We start from the raw sequence: 18,670 nt of genomic DNA on the forward strand, positions 1-18,670 counted from the left end.
TCTGCCTAGGGGTGCCAAAAACCTTAGCGGCGCACCTGATCCAGTAGGCAGCGGGCGTGTGCATAAAACATTATATTGTTTTATGCACACGCACAACTAAATATTTCGGACTGTAGTATGACACTAATGTCGCTAACAACGATTCAGTAGAGTTAGTAGGCTTCTGAGCATAAAACATTATATTGTTCATGATTTTGGTTCTAGCTGTTCAACTTTAAAATGGTTCTGATTTTCGTCAAAGATGTTTACACATGAAACATCTTTTGTGCATACAGGGTACACATGCAGTTTTTTTTTTTTTTTTTATGTATGCAATTGTGGTGAACTAAGTCTGTATGTGGGGAGGGGAAGGGAGAAAGTCTTTTACAATGCCTTACAAATACTGCAATAAGTTCAGTTTCATGAAACCAACTTATAAAAACTTTTAACATACTTATCTAGATCCAATATGTTTTGTAATACTGTTTTTATTGTACTACTAATAGACGCCACATATGCTGTGGAAACCACTTCTTTTTTTAAAATTTTTTTTTATGCATTAGCACATGGAAGTTGATAATTTAAACAAATTCAAGGAAGAACTACACAAACGACTGGAGGGAAATGGATAAGTGAAATGGGAAGTGTTGGTTTTGGTTTTTTTTTTTTTTTTTTTTTTTGGCTGGTGCTGTATAAGCTTGCTTTCTTGCATCATTTGCCAATATATGTTTGCATAATGCACCTATTATCTTTACAATGTTCATCTGTCCATTCTCATGTAACAACTCTACTCCCAGTGGATCGATCTGCATAATGCAACTATTGACTTTGCAATGTTCGTTTGTCCATTCTCACGTAACATTCTACTCCCAGTGGTTATATTTTCATGAAATTTTATATCTGAGCCTTTTAAAAAGATTTATTGAGTAATTTCAAATTTCATTAAAAAAATCAAACTAATATATATCTGGAAATTACTATTTATTATTATTTTTTCTATCCTTACTAATAATTTGACTTTCTGTGGATGGATTTTCAAAATATACATTTGGGCCTTTTAGAAAAATTTTCATACTTGACCCAAATTTCATTAAAATCAGATCAATAGAAATTCAACAATTATTATTTTTTTGTCTAACTATTTATATGTAATAACTTGATTCTCAGTGAATGGATTTTTATGAAATTTTATATTCACTCTTTTAGAAACAATTAGTCAAGTTTTCTCAAGTTGGCCCAAAAGAAATCTGGCAATTATTATTATTTATATTTTTATTACATAGCCTATCCATATACCATATACTATAGTTGCAGCACTAGATATTATATTTGTTGCCATCTGCTGGTTGGAGGAATGAATGGGGAATGTAGCAGATGCAGAGAAATGAAATTTTCTCAGTTTATGCATAAAAGTCATTGCTTTTTGTTCATTTGTTATAAATTGTGAATTATTACTATTTGCTTTTGCACATGAAATGTATTGTACTGTGCACATTAACAAACTCATTTAACTTTTGTCTAAGCATCAGACAGATGAATGATCACATACCACTGGAGTAGGGACCCACATAAGAGTAGGAGTGTGTTATAGGCCTATTGACTCTGAGTATAACAAACAATTGTACAGAAAACGAGTGGGCTAGTAAATCAGAATGTTTTATAATGGGGGATTTTAACTTCCCAGATCGTACTGATCCACAAGAAAGGTGATAACCGGGCCTGCAAGAACTACCGTGGCATCAGCCTCCTTTCCATCATCGGAAAGGTCTTTATGAAGATCATCCAGTCAAGACTGCAAAAACATCGCGAGCAAACCAGTCGAGAAGAACAGGCAGGATTTAGACCCGGGCGAGGATGCTGTGATCAAATCTTTGCCATTCGTCAGCTGATGGAGGAGAGGATCCGGTGTGGACAGCGAACCGTCATTGTTTTCATTGACTTTAAGTCTGCTTTCGACTGCGTCCACCGGCCTGCCTTATGGAAACTACTAGAGGTTGAACATGTCCCTCGAAAAGTCATCACACTCCTCCAAACTGCATACAACGGTTTAACCAGCAAGGTGCGCATCCAGAACGATTTATCTGAGGAATTTACGATCCAAACTGGAGTCCGCCAAGGGGATGTAGCCTCCCGTTGCTTTTCAACATCGTGGTCGACGCCATTATGAGGCAAGCATTCAGAAACAGACAGGGCATACAATATGACAAGGATCACTATGTGACTGACCTGATGTTTGCTGATGATAGTGCTATCCTTGCCGGTAACGACGCTGAAGCCACGGACATCCTCTACGACATTGCCCGCATTGCCCGGCTATACGGTTTGAAGATCAATGCTGGTAAGACAAAGGCCCTGACAACAGATGGGTCGCAAGCCACCATCTATCTCGAAGGCGTCCAGATCGAGCAAGTGCAGGAATTTAAATACCTTGGGTCGCTGGTCCAGGAGAAGAAAGTTGCATCCACCATGGAAATCCACAGCAGAATTGGACAGGCGGCCACTGCGTTCGCCTCGCTCAAATGGTGTCTGTGGAAGAGGACCAACATTTCCACAAAGACTAAAATCCGACTCTTCCGGACTTTGATCCTGCCCATTCTTCTTTACGGATCGGAAACATGGATTTGTCTCAAGTTAGATTTGAACAAACTTGAGGTATTCCAAATGCGATGCCTGCGGCAGATCTTGGGCATCTCTCTTCGCGACCGCATCACTAATGATACCATCCACGCCAGATGCCAACAGCAACCAACCATTGCCGACCAAATCCAGAAGTGAAGGCTTGGATGGTTTGGCCACGTATGTAGAATGAGCACGAACAGAATACCATCCACACTCCTTTGGAGACAACGACCCACCCAATGGAGCATCCAACGGACCGCGCCTAGGAAAACGTGGGCCAAGCAAGTGGAAAATGACTTGAAGAGCCGACGTCTCGACCTTAACCAGGCCAGGACTGACGCCATGGATCATAAAGTATGGAAGAACATCACAGAGCAAGTCCGAAACCCTGCGGCACCTACAGCAGCATACTGGTTGCGTGGCCAACCGCCTCCCCCAGCTGCCAGCTAAGGACCAAAGAAGAAGAAGAAGAACTTCCCAGATATTGACTGGAACTTGTGAGTTCATCATTCGCACACTAGCAAGACTTTTGTAGATTTATTGGATGGTTGTTTTCTGCAGCAGCATGTTTGAGAGGCAACAAGAGAGGGTAATACCCTTGATCTGGTTATCAGCAGTGATTATTCATGTATTAAGAATTTGCAGATAAAGGAACCACTAGGTGGCAGTGATCACAGTGTACTGATGTGGGATTTACTTAATGATATAATTACCATCAGGGGTAAAGGGTAGGGTTTTTGCTTCAGTAAAGGTGGCTACAGTGGTCTCAGACAGTTTTTAAATTCTGCACAGTGGGACCAACTGATGATGTTACCAACAGCAAATTCTAAGTGGGAAGCATTCACGGAATTAATCGTGGAAGCTACTAGGCTTTTCATACCAATTAAGAAATATTATTCAAGGTTTAGGCCTAAATGGTTGTCAAATGAGCTAATGAGACTCGTGGCAGAGAAGAAAAATGCATGGGATGCATATAAATTATCAGGCGACACAGAAGCCTATGGTAGATATAAACTAGTCTGTAATCAAGTCGCAAAGAAGATTAGGCAAGCAAAGGCAGATTACGAGAAATCTTTGGCATAGATGCTAAGAAAAACAACAAGAACTTCTTTACTTATATAAACTCTAAAAGGAAGGGGCTGAATCAAATTGGTCCACTTGATATCGATGGTTTGACAGTTGATGATCCTGCTCAGATAGCTAACAAACTGAATGAGTATTTTGCTTCTACATTCACACATGGAGTTATTCAATGAGGGGAATGCCAGATGTTTATCAAACTATAACAGGGAGCTTTGTAATAACTGAGAGCAAAGTGGAGGAGAAATTGTTGAAGTTAAACAAAGAAAGGCTCCTGGGATGGATGAGATCTATCCAGTTATATTAAATGAGGCAGCAAAGGAAGTAGGCAAACTCTTAGCCATAATTATGAGAGCATCCTTGGACTCAGGGGAATTGAAAGGTGACAAGTAATTACACACCAGTTAGCTTAACTTCTGTTCCGGGTAAAATAATGGAATCACTGGTTAAAGATGCATTGCAGGATCATCCAGACAAAACTGAAGCAATAATTCAGACACAGCATGGGTTTGTTAAGGGAAAGTCTTGCCTGACAAATCTGATTGGATAGTATGATGTAGTTACAGAGGAAATGGATGCAAAAAATAATTTTGATATCATATACAGTAAATCCCCGCTATTCGCGGTATCTGCATTCGCGGTCGCTGATTTAACATAAAATAAAACCTAAAAAAAATGTGAATTTTAAAGCAGCGTGAACATTTTCCGCAATAAAAAAACATGGGCGTGGCTAAAATTATCTTTCCCAGTCAAAACAGCGCTCAGTGGGTGGGAGGGGGGTGACAAAATCGTGATCGTAGATGTTTCTCGCTAATCCTTGTTCAGTATGTGTTATGCGCTTGTCATGGAAGGTTTCGTCGTTTGCTTTTAATTTATATGATTATAAATTGAATAAATTTATCAATTTATAAATTGATATGCTTACAAAAGTGATAAATCTACCATTTTGCAGTGTAAAACAGACTTTTTTGAGTGTGTTAACGGAAGAAAGTGACTTTATTTGGACAAGTTCTTTCTAACCCGTACAAAAATATGGCTACGAATAACAAGAGAAATGTGAAAAGATCAAAGGTGATGACATGAGCGAATAAAATTGAGTTATTAGATAAAATTTCTAATGGTGAAAGTGTCTCTTCAGTGGCAAAACATTATAAAATCAATGAGTCAACGGTACGATCAATCAAGAAATCGGAAGAAAAAAATCGCCATAGTGTCCATGAAAACGCACTAATTGCTTCAAAAATTTGCTCTGTAACTTGTGAAGTTAAATTAGAAAAAATGGAAAAAACCTTTAAATCTGTGGATAGAAGACCGAACTAAAAATAAAATTCCGTTAAGTTCACTCATCATTCGTGAAAAGGCAAAACACCTTTATCAACACTTTAGCGAAACTGGTGATAGCACTGATGGGATGTTTTTTAGCTAGCAAAGATGCTGGTTTGAAATTTCTAATAAATATTACATTTAATATTAAATTGTTTCTTATTTTCATTTCGATGCCATATGCTTGCATTTCACTATGTACTGTCTATGTACATAGTCATATTATGAAGGTACATATAATACATACATAGACAAAATTTTAGACTAGTTTTTCTTATATATTTCATACTTTGGAACGGAACCCTTCTATTACCACGGGAGCCATAACTCAGTAATTTCTCAGGAACGTAACCCCCGCGAATAGTGGGGGTTAACTATACTTGGATTTCAGGAAAGCTTTTGACACTGTTGTGCATGGAAGACTACTGTACAAACTGGAGCAGAATGGTATTAAGGGTAAGCTGCTACAATGGATAAAAGAGTGGTTGAGTGGGAGAAGACAAGAGTGGTAATCAATGGATGCTGCTCTTCGTGGACTAATGTTATTAGTGGAGTCCCACATGGTTCGGTGTGGGCCCACTGTTGTTTTGTATATTTATCAATGATATTGATGAAGCTATATCAGGCTTAGTGCCAAAGTTTTGAGATGATAGAAAGGTTAGCAGGGTTGTTAATGACAGTAATGGCAGGGTGCTACTGCAACAGAATCTAAAAAATTTGGGCAGATGGGCTGAGAAGTGGCAATTGAAATCTTTGGCAAAGTATGGCATATGGGTAGAAGTAACCCCAGAGAAACATACCAACAGTGTGGTACTACAGGGTGGTAGAAAATGAAAAAGACCTGGGAGTAATTTGCAGTCAGATATGAAGTTTTCTGAGCAATGCGGACAGGCTGCAAGAGCAAGTCATGGGGTTTTGTCAATGATATAAAGGAATTTTGCTAGTAGAGAAAAGGAGGTGATTATCCCTTTATATAAGGCAATGGTCATGCTATGCCTCAAGTACTGCGTACAGGTCTGGAGGCCTCAAATTAGGAAGGATGCAGAGTTGCTAGAACGAGTATAGAGAAGGGCAACAAGATAGTTGAAGGGAATGAAGGGGTCTTCTTAGCAAGGGAGGCTTAAGTTCTGCAAATTGCAGTGGCTGGAGACTAGACACCTGCGAGGTGATCTGATTGAGGTGTATAAGGCCTTGAATGGGCTGAGCACGCTGAATCCTGACGGGATTCTTCTACTTGCTCAGATTATGAACCTAGGGGCATAAATTCAAATTGAGAAAAGACAGCTGTAGAATATAGATGTGTGGAAATTTGCCTTTAGCCAGGGGTGTTTAATTGCTGGAACAAACTTCCATGTGTTGTTGTGGAAGAGTTGATAGCTTAAATAAATTCAAGGAGGAACTGGGCAAACTTTTAGAGAGAATGGTTGTGAGATTTTATTTTTGGCTGATGCTACATAAGCTCATATGCTTGCTTTCTTGCATCACATGCCTCTATTACTATACACCAAGTTTCAACTATACTATCAAAATAGTGCCCTATTGCATTCACTGCTGCTTCAGATCTCTATCAGAAACGTCAGCACATCTATTAATGCTGACTATTCATATTGATTAAAATTCAACGCTTGCTGAGATTTTAATCTGACATTAAAATCTCAACAATATTAACACGAGTTCTGCATCTTGCAGTTTAACATTTGAAAGGTATCACTGTCAGATTTGAATCAGTTTGCTATTAGAACTTTTAACCCAGCAGGAGCCTCAATTGTAAAAAACATGACGGTAAAAGGCTTGCAAGACACCTATTTCTCTTTAATTTCTAAAAAAAAATCTGCTTGCAATAAACCTACACTTGACCCTTTTCTGGATTAATACTTATTAAATGCAAAATTTAAATTTATAAGTGCTATGCTCTTACACCTGTTTTTTAAAAATAACAAATTTTATTAAAATTCTACTGGAAATAAAAAAGCAGTCCCTCAGTCACATACACTACTCCTCTGAATGATTACAATGTCCAAGCAAGAAAGGGAAGGGGAATAACTTCATAATAGTGTGACTGATTCCCCGATTGGCATGTTCTGTGTTCACATTTTTAAACATGAAAAATGAACTTATTTCCTAATGACTATTCTCTGTTTCAATTTGATTATTATATCAGTATCAATAATTAATTTTTCAATTTGATTATTATAATGTAAAAATGCATTTGCTTTGTTCTCTTTATTTTCTAAAGCAAATAGAGCTAAGCACAATTCAATTCAACTATACTATTACTACTAGTAACAGAGCAGCTTATGTATATCATGCACACATATTCAATAAAAAATTACAATTGTGCATACCATACTGATTTACAATAAATCTAATAATTACCTATGAAATCTTTCTGAACATCAGTCCACATTGCATTCAACTCAACCAACTGGCTCATTATGTCCTGCAAGTATAATGAAAAATTAATAAACTTAATTTAAAATAGTATAATGAAATAAAATATTCTTCTTAACATTTTGGACTTTAAGAGAGTTTACCTGCCAACACCTTGCCAACCATGAGAAGTTAAATATTGTTTAGTCTTGTATCTTGGAAATCAAATGAATATATTTAAAATAACTAAAAATTCATTTTTTAGTTCATAAGCTTAGATATAAAGTAATAATTTGTCTGCTATTAAGAATTAACTACAAATTATTACACTGCATTAGCAACACCACATTCCAGAACCTCTGATGATTCCTTGGTCACATGCACAATTAATCTTGGCAATAAAAATAAAGAATTTTAATCTAAGGGAGATAATGTAAAAAGAGAGAGAGAGAGAGAGACCATTAAGTATTAAATCATGTAAACACACCTTCAAAAATTACCTGATTGGTTACTGGATGGTCAACCACTCCCTTACAGGACAGGGTGGATGCCCTCGAAGAAACTAAATTGAGGGGCCCATCAAGCTCTCAGCTGCCCACATCAACGCCAGAGCTTGCACTTGGGCATCGCGTGACACAGAGACAACCCCTAAGGCAGAATGCGCTGGTCCCGAAGGAACTAGTAGTTGTTGGTGACTCTATTGTCAGGGAAACGGGGAACATGCTTTGTAAAAAAGATAGGTGGAACAGGACCAGGGTATGTCTGCCAGGGGCAAAGGTTGATGACGTTGTAGAGCGAATATCATCTTTTAAGGGCACAAAAGGTGATATAGTTGTACACGTTGGCACTAATAATATTAAGAGTAGGAGACCGGCAGAATTACTTAACAAGTACAGGTCACTGTTGAACAAAAGCCGTGAATTAGGGTTGAACTTGAAAGTGTCTGCAATTCTGCCCAGACACGATAGGAGGGAGTATATGATGAGAGCCTTGTCGATCAATTCGGCCCTGGAAAGATTGTGCAAGGCTCGAGGGGCAGAATTTTTTTCAGCCTGGACTGTACTTGTTAACAGGAGAGATTGCTTCTACAGGGATGGGATACACTTAAATAGAAAGGGTGCAAGAATATTTGCTGATGCTATCGAGGCAGTGTTAGGTGGGTCGGAAAACTGCTAGCTTGGGGAGAGACAAAGACCAATAGATTAACAGTAGCCACTGGCAGAGGTGAAAGAGATTCTTGCACTGCTTCTATTAGAATGAGCAGAAGCCTGAAAAACAAGATGCATGGTATTTCAGAGACTGCTGGGAGCCATTGCGGTACAAGTAAACACATGGGTTGTGTTAGGGTAGCTAAGAATAGAAACAGGTGCAGGTATACTTGCGTGTACACCAATGCTAGGAGTTTAGTAAATAAATTTGATGAATTTGAGGTATTGCTCAAAACATTGAAGGCAGATATTGTTGGGATATCAGAGACGTGGTGTCACACAGATATAAGGGATGCAGAACTGCAATTTGGGGAGTACAACGTCTACAGAAAGGATAGACAGGATAGGAAGGGGGGGAGGGGTTATGCTATTAGTTAAGAAACACATAAAAACCAAGGAAGTGAAGCCAGTCGACATCGCTGGACAGTGCAGTGTGGAGTCAGTTTGGTGTGACATTGACATAAACATTGGGAGATCAAAATTGAGAGTAGGAGTGTGCTATAGGCCTAATGACTCTGATGAGTATAATAAGGAACTGTACAGGGAAATAGAGTGGGCCAGTAAATCAGAGTGTCTTATAATGGGAGATTTTAATTTCCCAGATATTGACTGGAATTTGGGGGCTGGTCACTCACACACTAGCAGGGCTTTTGTGGATTTATTGGATGATTGTTTTCTACATCAGCATGTTCGGGAGGCAACTAGAGGGAGTAATATTCTTGATTTGATTATCAGCAGTGATTCTTCATGCATTAAGAATCTGCAGATAAATGAACCACTAGGTGGCAGTGATCACAGTGTGCTGAAGTGGGATTTACTCAAAGAGGTAACTACCATTAGCGGTAAAGGGAAGGGTTATTGCTTCCGTAAAGGCGACTACGATGGACTGAGACAGTATTTAAATTCTATGCAGTGGGACCAACTGATGATGTTACCAACAGCAAATTCAAAATAGGAAGCATTCAAAGAACTTATTCAGCGAGGGGAATGCCAGAGGTGTATTCAACTCTAGCAGTAAGCTACAGAATCTTGAAATAACTGGGAGTAAAGTGGAGGAGAAACTGTTGAAGATAAACCCAAGAAAGGCACCCGGGGTTGCATTTTAAACATATTTGTTTGTTGCATTTTAAACATATACAGGGTGTCTCAAAAATACACGGCATAACTTCAGGAATGAGTTCCTCATATGTAGACAATAAAAATATTTTATATCAACATAGTTGATATGGGATTTTATATCAACATAGTTGATATGGGGTGGATGGGATCTATCCAGTTATATTAAAGCAGGCAGCAAAGGAAGTAAGCAAACCCTTAGCCATAATTATGAGAGCTTCCTTGGACTCAGGGGAGGTACCCATAGACTGGAAATGTGCAAATGTGACCCCAATTCACAAAGGAGGATCAAAGGCTGACACAAGTAATTATAGACCTGTGAGCTTAACTTCTGTTCCAGGAAAATTAATGGAGGCACTGGTTAAAGAAGCACTGCAGGATCATTTAGACAAGACTTCAGTTATAGCTCAGACACAGCATGGTTTTGTTAAGGGGAAGTCTTGCCTGACCAACTTGATTGGATACTATGATGCAGTCACAAAAGAACTGGATGCAGGGAATCTTCTTCTTCTTCTTCTTTAATGCTGCCGAATGGCGTTTGCGACTTCGTTTTGATATTGTTCTCTGTCTAGCGCTGCGTGTAGAATTTGTGCTGTTGTCATGTGAAGCCAGGTATTGATGTTATCTAGCCATGCCATTTTCGGTCTGCCTGGGCGTTTCTTGCCTTCGATCTTTCCCTCCAGGATGAGTGGTAGTAGGTGATATTTTTGTTGGTTCCTAGCGATGTGACCTAGGTATTTGCATTTCCTGCTGATGATGGTTTTGAGCAGGTCCCGTTCCGTGTGCATGTCCTGCAGGACCTGTGCGTTGGTTATCTTGGCTGTCCACGGAATTTTCAGCATTCTTCGGTAGAGCCACATTTCGAAGGCCTGGAGCTTTTTTGTAGTGGCTGATGTTAGAGTCCAGGTTTCTACACCGTAGAGCAGTATTGGCCAGATGTAGCATTTCAATGTGCGTAATTTGAGCACGATGTTCAAGCTTCTGTCGGTGAGGAGGGTTCTCCATTTGGTGAATGCCTGCCTGGCTTGTTCAATTCTGCTTTTGATTTCGGCCTCATGGTTCAGCTGGTCATCAATGAGCACTCCGAGATACTTGAAGCGGTGTATTTGCTCTAATTTTTCGTTGTTTAGTTTGATCGTGATTTTGCTTGCAGTCCTGCTGACCTTCATCACCTTTGTTTTCTTTTTGTTGATTCGTAGCCCCCATGCTTGGCTTTCTATGTCCACTTCGTTCAAGATGGTCTGTAAATCTTGTTCTGAATCCGCTATTAGTGCTGTGTCATCGGCATATCTTAAGTTATTGATGTAGTGTCCGTTAACTTTTATGCCGATGTTCTTGTCAGCCAGTGTTTGGTCGAAGATCATTTCCGAATAGATGTTAAAAAGAATGGGAGATAATGGACAGCCTTGCCGGACGCCTTTTTTTATTGGAATTGGGTCTGTCAGATCGTTGTCATAGCGAAGCCGGGCTGTTTGATTCCAGTAGAGAGTTGTAATAAAGTTGATATCATTGTTTTCAAGCCCAAGTTTTCTCAATCGGTCAATTAGGCGGTCGTGGTCTACTGAATCGAAGGCTTTCTCGTAGTCAATAAAACATATATACACGTCTTTTTGATGTTCATAGCACCTTTGTAGCAATATTTGTAAACAGAAAATTGCTTCTCTGGTGCCTAGTCCCCTGCAGAATCCAAACTGTGTGTTTCCTAGTGCACTTTCGCACTTACATCTTATCCTTTGCTGAATCACCTTGAGGAAGACTTTTAGCACCTGGCTCATTAGACTGATCAGCCTGAAGTCTTCACATTTCCGGCTGGTAGCCTTTTTTGGTAGGGCCACAAAGATGGATTGGAGCCATTCGGATGGAATGTCGTTGTTGTTGTAGATTTGATTGAACCATTTCATTAGTTGTTGGATGTTGCTGTAGTCTAGTTGTTTCAGCAGTTCCACATGAATCTGATCAGGTCCACAGGCCTTGCCTGGCTTTGTTATTCGGATGGCATGTTCCACTTCAGATGTTAATATGTGGAGATTGTCTTCCTGTGTTTGTTGTTGCATTTCTGCCGGTTTTCTGTTGGTGCCGAACAGATTGTATATATAGCTCTTCCAGGTGTCGAGTTTGGCTTGTTTGCTTAGTATAGGTTGATTGTTGTCCGTATATAAACTTGGGATAGGAGCCGGTTTGTAGATGTTTCCAGCTTCTTTAAGCTTCTTGTGCAGGTTATAGTTGTCATTTTTCTTGATTAGGTCTTCGATTTCTGCACACTGATCTTCCATCCATTTTTCCTTCGCCTTCCGGATTTCCTGTTTGATCTTTTGTTGTATTTCTTTGTATTTTTCCCGGTTGTTGTTGTTTTTGAATATTCTCCGTTCATCCATTAGGTCTAGTATGTGCTGGGTCATCCACCGTTGTTTCTTTTTCGACGCCTGATGTCCTAGCAGGGTTTCTGCTGTTTCATTGATGCACTGTTTGAGTGAACGCCCGAATGCTTGCACGTCTGTTGTTACTGCTTCGATCGATCGGATTGTAGTGTTGAGATGAAGCTGTACTTGTCGTCTGTTGGCGGTGTTCTTCAGTTTCTCCAGGTCGATTCTTTTTGTTGCGCTTGTGCGTTTGACTGCTCGTAATTTGAGACGTAGTGTTGCTGTTACTGGGTTATGGTCTGATGATATGTCAGCTCCGGGGTAAGTTTTTGCATTGAGGACACTTGACTTATATCTGATGTTGATTAAGATGTAGTCAATTTGATTCCTGACGATATTGTTGTCAGAGTCTTGTGGTGAGGTCCAGGTGTATAGTCGTCGAGGTGGTAGTTTGAACCAAGTGTTGGCAATGCTAAATTTTTCTTCTTGGCAGAACTGGACGAGTCTGTCGCCTCGTTCATTCCGTGTCCCCAAGCCATGTTCTCCGACTATGTTTTGTAGCTTTCCTTGACCGATTTTGGCATTAAAGTCACCGAGGATGACCGTCATGTCGTGCTTCTTCAGCGACTTTAAAGTGTTGCTTAGTTTGTCGTAGAACAATTCAATTTCTTGATCGTCTTTGTCCGCTGTTGGTGCGTAGACCTGGAGCACATTCAGGTTGATCTTGTTGCCTGCTAGCTGTAGTAGTGCGATTCGTTCCGATATTGGGGTGAAACTGGTGACTTTGTTGGCCAGTTGTTTGTGGACAACGAAAGCGACGCCGTACGTCTGCTTGGTGTTCTCTTCTCCTCCGGAACAGAAGACGTGGTGGTCGTTTGATATAAACTTCTTTGTTCCAGGCCATTTGGTTTCACTTAACCCAAGTATGTTGATGTTAATGCGTTCCATTTCTTGTAAAGCATTGGCTAGTTTTCCTGGTTGTAGTAGGCTTCTAACGTTCCATCTAGCTAGTTTCAGAAAATTCTTCGACGCAAGCTCGGAGATTCTTAGCACCCCTGCCCCATTCAAGGGACGCCGAGACTCGGGGCCGTGGTTTATTTTGCTTGCTATCATTGAAGTTTTCAAGGGAAGGATAATCCAAGTAGTTTCCTGTTGCTTTCTTGGATCACAATTTAGTTGAAAAGGTCGTGTGTGGACCTTTTGAAACGGGTTTCGTCTGATGTCTCCACTGAAACCTTTCCGCCATGGAAGGCCCTTCTGGGAGCATATATCTTTCGGTGCTTTAGTAGTTTAACAAATTAACAAATTAAACTACTAAACCTGCCGCAGCCATATAAATGGAGTAGCTCTTATTCAGTGATGAAGCTGCCAAGTGATGTCATAATTTTACGCAATTTATGCCGAATTTCTAGTCATCACTGACCAAGCAGGTGGCACTGCTGTAGTTTTATCTCCTGGAACATCCAAATGGCTGACTCGGTAAAATTACCGTGACCTTGAAAATACCAATAATGTATAACTCAGCAAAACGTGAGTATTTTTAAATACAATTTGGTATCCTGAAAACTTCTACATCAAAGCTATCATGTAGCACATGCAGGGAATAACTTTGATATTATATACTTGGATCTTAGAAAGGCTTTTGATACTGTTGCACATGGAAGACTGCTACACAAATTGGAGCAGTGTGACATTGGAGGCAAATTGCTGCTATGGATAAAGGGGTGGTTGAGGGGGAGAAGACAGAGAGTGGTAATCAATGGACACTGCTCATCGTGGATTGATGTTATTAGTGGAGTCCCTCAGGGCTCAGTGTTGGGTCCATTATTGTTTTCTGTATTTATAAATGATATTGATGATGGTATATCGGGCTTAATGTCCAAGTTTGCAGACGATACAAAGGTTGGCAGGGTTGTCAAGGACACCACTGACACTATGCTGCTGCAACAGGATCTGGAAAGGTTGAGCAGATGGGCTGAGAGGTGGCAAATGAAGTTTAACATTGACAAATGTAAAGTACTACACATGGGAAACAGCAACCCCAGAGCAACGTATCAACTCTGTGGTACTACACTGACAGTGGTAGAGAATGAAAGGGACTTGGGGGTGGTTGTGCAGGCAGATATGAAGTTCTCTGAGCAGTGCAGACGGGCTGCAAGAGTAGCTCATGGAGTATTATCAATGATATACAGGAATTTTTCCAGCAGGGATAAGGAGGTGATTATTCCATTGTATAAGGCGATGGTCAGGCCACACCTAGAGTACTGTATACAGGTCTGAGGCCTCATTTCAAGAAGGATGTAGAGCTGCTGGAACGAGTACAGAGAAGGGCAACAAGATTAGTGAATGGAACAAAGGGGTGCTCTTACGAAGAAAGGCTTAAGTTTTGCAAATTACAGTCTGGAGACTAGGCACCAGCGAGGTGATCTGATAGAGGTGTATAAAGCCTTGAATGGTTTAAGCATGCTCAATGCTGATGGGATTCTTCCTGTAGCTCAGAAAAATCACCTGAGAGGGCATAAATTCAAATTGAGGAAAGACAGATGTAGGATAGACGTGCGGAAATTTGCCTTTAGCCAGCGGGTGGTTGGTTGGTGGAACAGACTTCCATCCCTTGTGGTGGAGGTTGATAGCCTAAATAAGTTTAAGGCTCAGCTGGACAGGTATTTTGAACGAACAGAGGGGTGAAGTGGAAGTGGGTTTTTTTTTTTGGCTGATGCTGCATAAGCTTGCTTTCTTGCATCAAATGCCTCTACTAATGCTAATGCTAACAACATCACCTCTCAACTTAAAATTCTTTGATATCCAGGTCATCATTGTTTTAGTTGCATGTATTAACCAGAAGGAGGAAAATCACTGCAATATAGCAATATGCAGCCGTTAAGTAAAGGAAAAGGATTACAATTCAATGCAAGTGTTGAAAAATTTTGATAACAGATGCTTCTTTTTTTCTTCTTGCTATCTTGGGAACATTGTTTCTTTCTGTAACAGCAACAGGCTTGGGTTTATTCTCACTTTAGAGATAACATCATTACCCATGAATCAATCTAAAATTACTAATATTATTTTTAATAAAATAACAGCACCAAAACAGATGAATCAATTATTCATTAAAAACTCAAATGCACTGTTGTGACTAGTGGCAAACATTTCAAATGGTGAATAATATACTCAATCTAAACAAAGAGCCAAATGCAGAAAGATTCTTGAATAAAAAAAATAATGCAAATTATTTAACATTAAGCCACTAATAATGAATTGTGTTGGCCAACTGGAGAATGGGGTTACAATTAATGTGTGTTGATATCATTTGATAATAAATGTTATATTTTCCTGTCATTTGTTACATTTTCCACTTCTGCACACAAATTAGTTGCTAATTTTGATTTGATGTGTTGTTCACTGTTCAACACAAGTTTGCTAACGGAGGCTATCAGCTGCCCAGAGAAAAGCCAGTAGCTTTGCAACTGATAACAACAGTGCCTCTGAGTTTTTAATTGATTTGTCTTTTTTGGTGATATTCGATTAAAAATAATATTAGTAATTTTAAGTCAATCTGTGGACAATGCAAAATATATTTTAAATTACAAGCTATATTTTTATAAATAAATCTCTATTATTTTGCTGAAATTAATGTAAGTTCTGAACAAGTATACAGTGTATGTCTGCAAGGGGCAAAAGTTGATGACGTTGTAGAGCAGACATCATCTTTTAAGGGCATAAAAGGTGATATTGTTGGCACTAATGACTTTAAAAGATCTGAAGATTTACTTAACAAGTACAGGTCAAGGCTGAAAAAAAAGTCGCGATGTAAACTCTAGAAGGAAGGGGATGAATCAAATTGGTCCACTTAACATAGATGGTTCGACTATTGATGATCCTGCTCAAGTAGCTGATAAATTGAATGAGTATTTTGCATCTACATTCGCACATGAGGAGTTATTCAATGAGGGGAATGCCAGAAGTTTATCAAACTCTAACAGGGAGCTAAGCGATTTTGTGATAGCTGAGAGCAAAGTGGAGGAGAAATTGTTGAAGTTAAACATAAAAAAAAGTATCCGGGGAGATGGAATCTATCCAGTTATAATGAAAGAGAGAGAAAGGGAAGTAAGCAAATCCTTAGTCATAATTGTGAGAGCATCCTTAGAGTCAGGGGAGGTCCCCATGGACTGGAGATGTGCAAATGTATCCCCAATTCACATAGCGGGTTCAAAGGGTTACACACATAATTATAGACCTCTGTTCCGGGGAAAATAATGGAGTCACTGGTTAAAGAGGTGATATAGGATCACTTGGACAAGACAGCAGCAATAGTTCAGACACAGCATGGGTTTGTTAAGGGGGAAGTCTTGTCTGACTAATTTGATTGGATACAACAATGTGGTCACAAAGGAACTGGATGCTAAAAATAATTTTGATATCATATACTTAGATTTCGGGAAAGCTTTAGATACTGTTAAACATGGTAGACCGCTGTACAAATTGGAGTGGTATGCCATTAAGTGCAAGTTGCTGCAATGGATAAAGGGATGATTGAGTGGGAGACAGCAGAGAGTGGTAATAAATGGACACTGCTTTACATGGACTAATGTTATTAGTGGAGTCCCCTAGGGTTTGGTGCTGGGCCCATTGTTGTTTTGTGTATTTATCAATGATATCGATGAAGGTATGTCAGGCATAATGTCCAAGTTTGCAGATGATACATGTGTTGGCAGGGTTGTTAATGACACTAAAGACAGTATGCTACTGTAACAGAATCTAGAAAAGTTAGGCAGGTGGGCTGAGAAGTGGCAACTGAAGTTTAACATCAACAAACTTAGGAAGGATGTAGAGTTGCTAGAATGAGTACAGAGAAGGAGAACAAGATTGGTGAGAGAAACAAATGGGTGTGCTTATGAAGAAAGGCTTAAGTTCTGCAAGTTGCAGCATCTGGAGACTAGGCACCTACGAGGTGATCTGACTGATGTCTAAGGCCTTGAATGGTTTGAGCGGGCTCAATGCTGACAGGATACGTCCGCTTGCTCAGACTAAGAACCTGAGGGGGGATAGATTCAAATTGAGGAAAGCAGTTGTAGAATATAGGCCGCCGTAGCCTAGTGGTCAGGCGTGTGGGTGCATAAGTACACGTGCCTTGAATGACCGGGGTTCAAGCCCGTGACTACTGAATACGGTGCTGTTCCTTGTATTCTGTCTATCTTGTTAACTCCACTGACCGTTTGGTCGTCCCAGAGTATAAACAGAAAATTTATTTATTTATTTATTTATTAATAGATGTGCAGAAGTTTTCCTTTAGCCAACGGGACGGTTGATTGCTGGAACAGACTTCCAACTGTTGTTGTGGAAGTTGATAGCTTAAATAAATTTAAGGCTGAACTAGACAAAAATTTGGTGTGATCAGATGGGTGAAATGGGAAGGGTTTTTTTTTTTTTTTTTGGCTGATGCTATATAAGCTTGTTTTCTTGCATTATATGCCTCAAATAATGCACTAATGCTAAATGCAAAGTACTGCATACGGGTAGCAGTAACCCAAGAGAAACATACAAACTCTGTAGTACTACACACAGGGAGGTGGAGAACTGAGAAGTGCAGACAGGCGGCCAAAGGAGGTCATGGAGTTTTGTCAATGATATATAGGAATTTTGCTAGCAGAGACAAGGAGGTGATTATCCCTTTGCATAAGGCAATGGTCAGGCCACACTGAGTTCTGTATACAGGTCTGGAGGCCTCATTTTAGGAAGGATGTAGATTTGCTGGAATGAGTACAGAGAAGAGCAACAAGATTGGTGAGAGGAACAAAGGAGTGCGCTTATGAAGAAAGGCTTAAGTGCTGCAAATTGCAGCATCTGGAGAGTAGGCATCTGCGAGGTGATCTGATTGAGGTGCCAAAATTACAAAAACCACATAATATCTTCAGAAGAATGAAGAAAAATAGTTATATATTTTTAATTAGTTCAATTAAAAATCAATTAGTTCAATCAAAGGAAATACACATTGAATGGTTTGAGCAGGCTCAATGCTGATGGGATACTTCCTCTTGCTTAGACTAGGAACCCGATGGGGCATAGATTCAAATTGAGGATAGAGTTGTAGAATAGATGTGTGGAAGTTTGCCTTCAGCCAATGGGTAGCTTGATTGCTGGAACAGATTTCCATCTGTTGTTGTGGAAGTTGATAGCATAAATAAATTTAAGGCTGAACTAGACAAACATTTGGAGTGACCGGATGGGTGAAATGGGAAGGTTTTTTTTTTTTTTTGGCTGATGCTATATAAGCTTGCTTTCTTGCATCATATGCTTCAACTAATGCTAAATAAAGATCTGGACATCAAAACTGTATATTTAGCTCAGATTTCATATTACTTCATTCTGCATTACTTAATTTGAAAAAAAAAAATTCTGCATTACTAAACAGGGGAAAATTTTTTTCCCCCTTTAAAAATTAAAAGTACTTCATGTATTAGTATTTTATTTTCTTTAGCAGATCTAGAAAAGTTTTCTAAATTTGGAAAAGAGCATTATTTTCTTTAATTGTAAACCTCAAAATTATATTATATTTTTCAGCCCAGATGAGTCTTTCAAGTAATGCCTATTATTGTCACCATCTTGATTTTGTTC

The 18,670-nt window shown here is 39.4% G+C and overlaps 1 protein-coding gene across 3 annotated transcripts in view; it reads right to left on the reverse strand.

The window, feature by feature from the left end:
* The window catches only part of LOC150076474 (uncharacterized), a 187,589-nt gene that overhangs the window by 81,205 nt on the left and 87,714 nt on the right, over nt 1-18,670 (reverse strand). For all 3 annotated transcript variants that reach the window (XM_090388102.1, XM_090388101.1, XM_090388104.1), the window contains one exon: nt 7,378-7,441. In XM_090388102.1, the coding sequence (XP_090244228.1) occupies nt 7,378-7,441 (64 nt within the window). The remainder of the gene's footprint in view (nt 1-7,377; nt 7,442-18,670) is intronic.

Source organism: Mastigoproctus giganteus, chromosome 13 (genome assembly GCF_048544385.1).
Source record: "Mastigoproctus giganteus isolate SK-2022 chromosome 13, ASM4854438v1, whole genome shotgun sequence".
Classification (NCBI taxonomy): domain Eukaryota; kingdom Metazoa; phylum Arthropoda; class Arachnida; order Uropygi; family Thelyphonidae; genus Mastigoproctus; species Mastigoproctus giganteus.